A 5207-nucleotide genomic window follows, 5' to 3' on the forward strand; every position below is an offset into this window, starting at 1 on the left:
CAACCAGTTATAAACAAGAGTCGGGCGGAGGGATCGCACTCACAAAAAAGGCTCGTTTGTTTAAGTCAACCAGCATAGTCGAGTGGCCACGCTTTGTTGATACTGTTGTGAATACCTCCCACTCGCGCTGCTGGTTTCACAGTGAACAAACGCCCTCGCGCTGGGTGCGGAGTGATATACGCAACAGTACTTCGGCCCTATATAATCCCCACGCGATGACTCTACCTGCTCTTCGTTCTTACAGTTCCTAAAGCAAACATACTTTGTGCAGAGAAGCTCTAGCGGGCCAAAATGGCAGTGTAGAGGCGTGCGGCAGCTAACCTTGCAGCGGCAACAAACCGGCAGTGCAACGGCTAAGTGCACTGGCTTTTTCTGGCAAAATGGCGTAAGTATTTTTTTTTTTTGCAGTCTTCTAAAGAGAAAAAAAAATATGGCCACTTCCTGTAGTAACTAACCTGTCAACTAGAATGTGTTACTGGCTATCAACTTGTTGATCGAGGCTATTTGTTTTTGTAAAAAAAAAAAACTTGTTAAGTGTGATTTGAGTCAAAGTTCCTTGTTTGGAGCTAAGGTGTCAAATTACAGTATACCAGCTGAAGTAGACCGAGCCGGCGCCTTACTTTGTGTTGTGAATCATGCTAACGAGCCGTCGGTTGGGCACTGGAAATATTTCAGACGTCTCATTTGAAGTTGTAATTTTTTCCATGGCTGCGACACTGTTGTCAGTGTGATACTAAACATTTTTAGTGTTTTGTATATGTTTCACATTGGCAACGTGGCGTCCAAAATGGCGCGCGCTGTGGGTTTTTAGCTCGTTCCCCCGCCTCGCGCAGATGGCTCTGTTGTGAAAATGGCGGTTTGCCCTCCCACATCTCCGCCATGACTCATAGGCGTGGGTGGAGTTACCAGCCAATGCATGACCAAATTAGGCAAAGTTATCCCCCGGTGGAGGGCGGAGTTTCCCATCAATACAGCTTTGACGCTGAAGGGGAACGGATTAGCCAAAATTAGATACAACCCCCCCCCCCATGAAGGGGATGTCAACTCCTTTAATGACCCCAGTACACACTGCCAAAGAAGCCTACATTGTCTGCACAAGGGTTGTCAGTCAACAATATGCTTGTTTCAGGAAGTACACCTGCTCTGGGGAAAGTTTGCATTAACAAATAAACTTGGCCCTGCCAAACGTCGAATTTTCATTAAGTTTGAATATATCGTTTCACAACTTATGGCAATAAAATGTGCCACGTCATTTTAGTTTCCATATGAATCAACACTTACATTTGCTTATATTCCTTATTTTTCTCCCATTAACATGATTTCTGTTTTCTCCCCTCCAACCAGGTCTCTCCCGGCAACCACCTTCAGCTTTGCTGCCGTCGACAGCATACCTGGACCTCTCGACTCACCTTTGTTCTTGTACACCTTTTCACGGCTACCACTGACCAGCAGCAGCCATGACCCTGTCCCAGCTAGCCCTGGAGGACGTGGAGGCCCTGTACTTAGGTGTGTGTTGTGATGACACATATTGCCAAAGCACTAGTACAAACACTGCTGAATGTGCCGCTTTGTTTGCATAACATTTGGTAATGATAATACCATTCCCAACAATTCTAAAGCCAATGAAGTACAGTTCCATATGGTCAGTATGGAATTATCTGTAGATGGGTTAGATGTTTTAGTGAGTTATTGGATGAATGACAGATTGTATGTATTGGATGCCCAAAATTAGAAATTGACGGGCTGATCTTTTGTTCTCAGGGCCCTCCTTTCTGATGGCTGACCCCATGGGGCCCCTTCTGGACCAAGATGAAGAAGAAGCTCTTTCTCCCTCCTCCCTAGAGGGGAAGGCGCCAGCTTCGCCCTCCCTTTCTTTGTCCACTTATCCATCCTCCTCGTCCCCTTATCAGACTATGTCTTTCTCCCCGCTGTCTTTGTCCTCCCCATCTCCCTCTCCTCCTCCCACCCATTGTTCCTCGTTCCTGGGAACCAAGGCCGGAGCGGACTCGCTGTCCCTCTCTTGGCTGGGTGCCGGCGACCTGCTCAACGCCCATGTTGGAGCAGATGATGGCAAAGGTGAGAGTGCCTTAAAATACATGTTTAATGAGCAGGGGGCAAGTCCTAAATTTTAACAATTATTTTTCAAAAGGAAATAATTTGACCAGTTCTTGAGCTGATTAGAAACCAAATAAAAGAAATGATGGGAGATTACTAATTGGAGTATGTTTAGGACCAAACTACATCTTCCACTCTCATTAGACTGTGAAGTTGGGAGTATTTCTGTGCTGTGAATATTTCAGAGGAGAGGCCCGCTGTCAGTTAAGTATTTGAGGTTTGCTTGCAGGCTGAGACCTGACGTTAAGGCTGTGGGTAAGAAACCTGGATGTTTGTAGGGCAACAAACATTTATTGGTTTGTGAGTGGCGGGTGTGGCTCAGAGTTGTGCTGTAATGACCGGCTCAAACTGGTTTTGTTAGACGTCATTGTGAAATGACACATTTAGCCCTTTGTTCTTCCTGGCATCAGTTGAAGGTGTAAAATTCCTTGTTTTATGGATTTAGTCTCACTTGAGTATTTGTAAACGTCAGAAGCATAATCGAGGGAGAGATCAAATTTACGCCTGAGGTCATGTGTTGAATACGGTTGGGTTATAAAGTCTCAAAACATCATCACAACATTTCAAGAAAATTTGATGTATAAAAAGTAAACACTGTATGTTTTGTTGATGCTTGCAGCCAGCAGCTCTCATAATATTTTGGAATATTGTATCTTGGGTCAATATTTTAAACAGCAGCTTTCACCCTATAACCGCATCAGTAATTTACATCCGCCCATTGTTTTTTTTCTGTCATATGTAGTAACGTGACTATAACCCACATAGTGTTGATATTGTCATATGGCTTTTTTATAGGCTGTAAAAATTGATCCAGTACAATTCACAACCCTGGTATTTAACAAATAAGTAGCTTTATGGAGTATTGCATGGAAATGATTCACTGTAAGAATAATGATCCAAATTTCTGAACTGTTTATTGCGAGTATTAATGAATAATATTTGTTAGCAGATGATGCTTTTGTCGGCATGGACTGGATGTCAGAGAAAATCGACCTGAGTGAATTTGACCTGGAATCTTTCATTGGATCCTGCTCCTCTGATGAGTCTCCCAGCTCCCCTGAAGATCTCCTGGCTTCCCTGGACTCCTCCATGGATTTGGATCTAGATCCCTTTAACACAAACATCCCCGTCCCACACAGCAGCCTTGAGCTGAGTTTGCCTCTGCCCGACATTCCCGGTCCCCCTCTGGAGCTCCCTCTCCCTGTGGCAGCTGAGGCCAAGAAGATGGAGGTTGCTCCTCCTCATGAGGTTAAATCTGAACCTCCCTCACCATCTCCCCCATCTCCAGTCTACACATTGGAGCTGGGAAGCGAAGTAGATGTCCTAGATGCTGACAAGCAGACCACGTCCCTCACAATCATCCCAGACCCCAGTGGAAGCGTTCAGTCGACCCCCATTGTTCTCTCCATCCCCACCTCTGGTCACTTTGTGGTGGTCCTCTCAAACAAAGAAGAGCCCTCCCTCTTATCTCTCCCCGATCAAGCTGTTAAAACCTCTCCACCAAGCGAATGCGACAGTGACTCTGGCATTGAGTCAGTCATTGGTTCTCCGGTGCGCCTTCCTTCTCCTCTTCCTACCCCACCCCCTGCAGCTGGTTCCTCTAGGACCAAACCCTACTCCAAATCTGAAGCTTCCACCTCTCCCAAGACCTCCAAGGTCAAATCAGTGTCTGGTGCTCCCAGAGGGGTGGAGAAGAAGCTCAAGAAAATGGAACAGAACAAGACAGCAGCCACACGTTATCGGCAGAAGAAAAGGGTTGAGCAGGAGGAGCTGCACAAAGAGTGCGACGAGCTGGAGAAGAAGAACCACGAGCTGACGGAAAAAGCAGAGTCCATCAGCCGAGAGATCCAGTACCTCAAGGACCTGATGGAAGAGGTTCGAAAGCACCGCCGTGTAAAGACCAACTCAGTGGCTTAAAAAGAAAGTAGTGAGAGAGTGGTGTTCCTGCTTCAGTGATCACATGCTTAAAGGGAATCCAAACTAGTAATTGAAGAAAATTGTAAAAGAGCTGCGCGTGAAACCTGCCACTTGGTGGAATAGAATGAATAGCCAGATAAGAAGTCAAACTCATATAGAAGTTGAGATTAGTAGTGTAGATTAGGGGGCTGGGAGTTTGTGAGGTGAAGCATCTGTACATGCTTGTCTCTCAGTCCCCTGTCTTATTCCTGGTACAAAAAACAGGGTGTAAGTTTGTCTTTGTAGACTAGGCATGCAAAGCACGAGTCACCGTAGCTCCTGGTATTGTTGTAGACCTGTAACTCATTGACAGAGATCCCCTCGCTCCAGCACCACATCATCACCAGACTCGAATGGGCTTAAATACATTTAGTCAGTAAAATTAAACACCACTTCTACCCCGTTCCTACTACCTTCTAACCCCATGCAACCCTATTTTGACCTTCTTCTTAACATCTTCACTTCCAGTAAGGGGCCTCAGCCTACTTATGAATTCATGATATTACACTCGACTCACTTTTATGTATATAGTTTCTCCTCATTTGCTTGCAGATTGTGGGTATTTTTTTTTTCTTTTTTTTTTCTTTTTTAATTTAATGTTGGATAAAATCTTATCACATCTTTGGTAGCTCTGTCTCCTAGCACTGGTGTTTGGCTTGTAAAAAATGCTTTGCTGGTCTTTTTTTCTATTAAATATCTATCAGTACTCCAGTGATGATCTGTGTTCTTGTTTTTTATTTTGAGTACATTTGATAGTTAAGTCTGTCAGGCTTTTCTGGAAAATTGATACGACAGACTGTAAAACACACATGGGTAGATAAAAATTAGATTTTTAAGATGATCCAGTTTCAGTGACAAAAATAAAATCTTAACACAGAGATCCTTTGATATATTTATGTTTATAAAAATGCTGAGTCATTTGCAGAAGGCAATGAGATGATGAAAAATGAGTCATGTAAGGATTGATTACTAAGCCAGAGACTAGGACTTGAGTGTCATCTTATAACGCAAGGTTATTATAAAGTGAATGTTGTTATTAATAAAAATGGTGCCTTGTATTGGGAAAAGTTGTGCACAAATATATATTTAGAAATTTCCTTTCCAGTTACATTTGTACCTTACCTGGTTTGTATTGC

General features: G+C 43.9%; 1 protein-coding gene across 2 annotated transcripts; it reads left to right on the forward strand.

Moving 5' to 3' along the window:
* Positions 1 to 217: 217 nt before the first annotated feature.
* Positions 218 to 4784, forward strand: atf4a (activating transcription factor 4a). Of its 2 annotated transcripts, none has more exons than XM_063475809.1 (4): positions 218 to 385; positions 1345 to 1506; positions 1762 to 2076; positions 3062 to 4784. In XM_063475809.1, exons 2-4 carry the CDS (start codon positions 1458 to 1460, stop codon positions 4030 to 4032), a joined length of 1335 nt encoding a protein of 444 aa, XP_063331879.1. In that variant the 5' UTR covers positions 218 to 385; positions 1345 to 1457; the 3' UTR covers positions 4033 to 4784. The 2 variants fall into 2 exon arrangements, with proteins under 2 accessions (XP_063331879.1, XP_063331880.1); XM_063475810.1 differs by having other exon boundaries at positions 3065 to 4784.
* The last annotated feature ends 423 nt before the right edge of the window (positions 4785 to 5207 follow it).

The sequence above is a fragment of the Pelmatolapia mariae genome, linkage group LG6 (genome assembly GCF_036321145.2).
Source record: "Pelmatolapia mariae isolate MD_Pm_ZW linkage group LG6, Pm_UMD_F_2, whole genome shotgun sequence".
Classification (NCBI taxonomy): domain Eukaryota; kingdom Metazoa; phylum Chordata; class Actinopteri; order Cichliformes; family Cichlidae; genus Pelmatolapia; species Pelmatolapia mariae.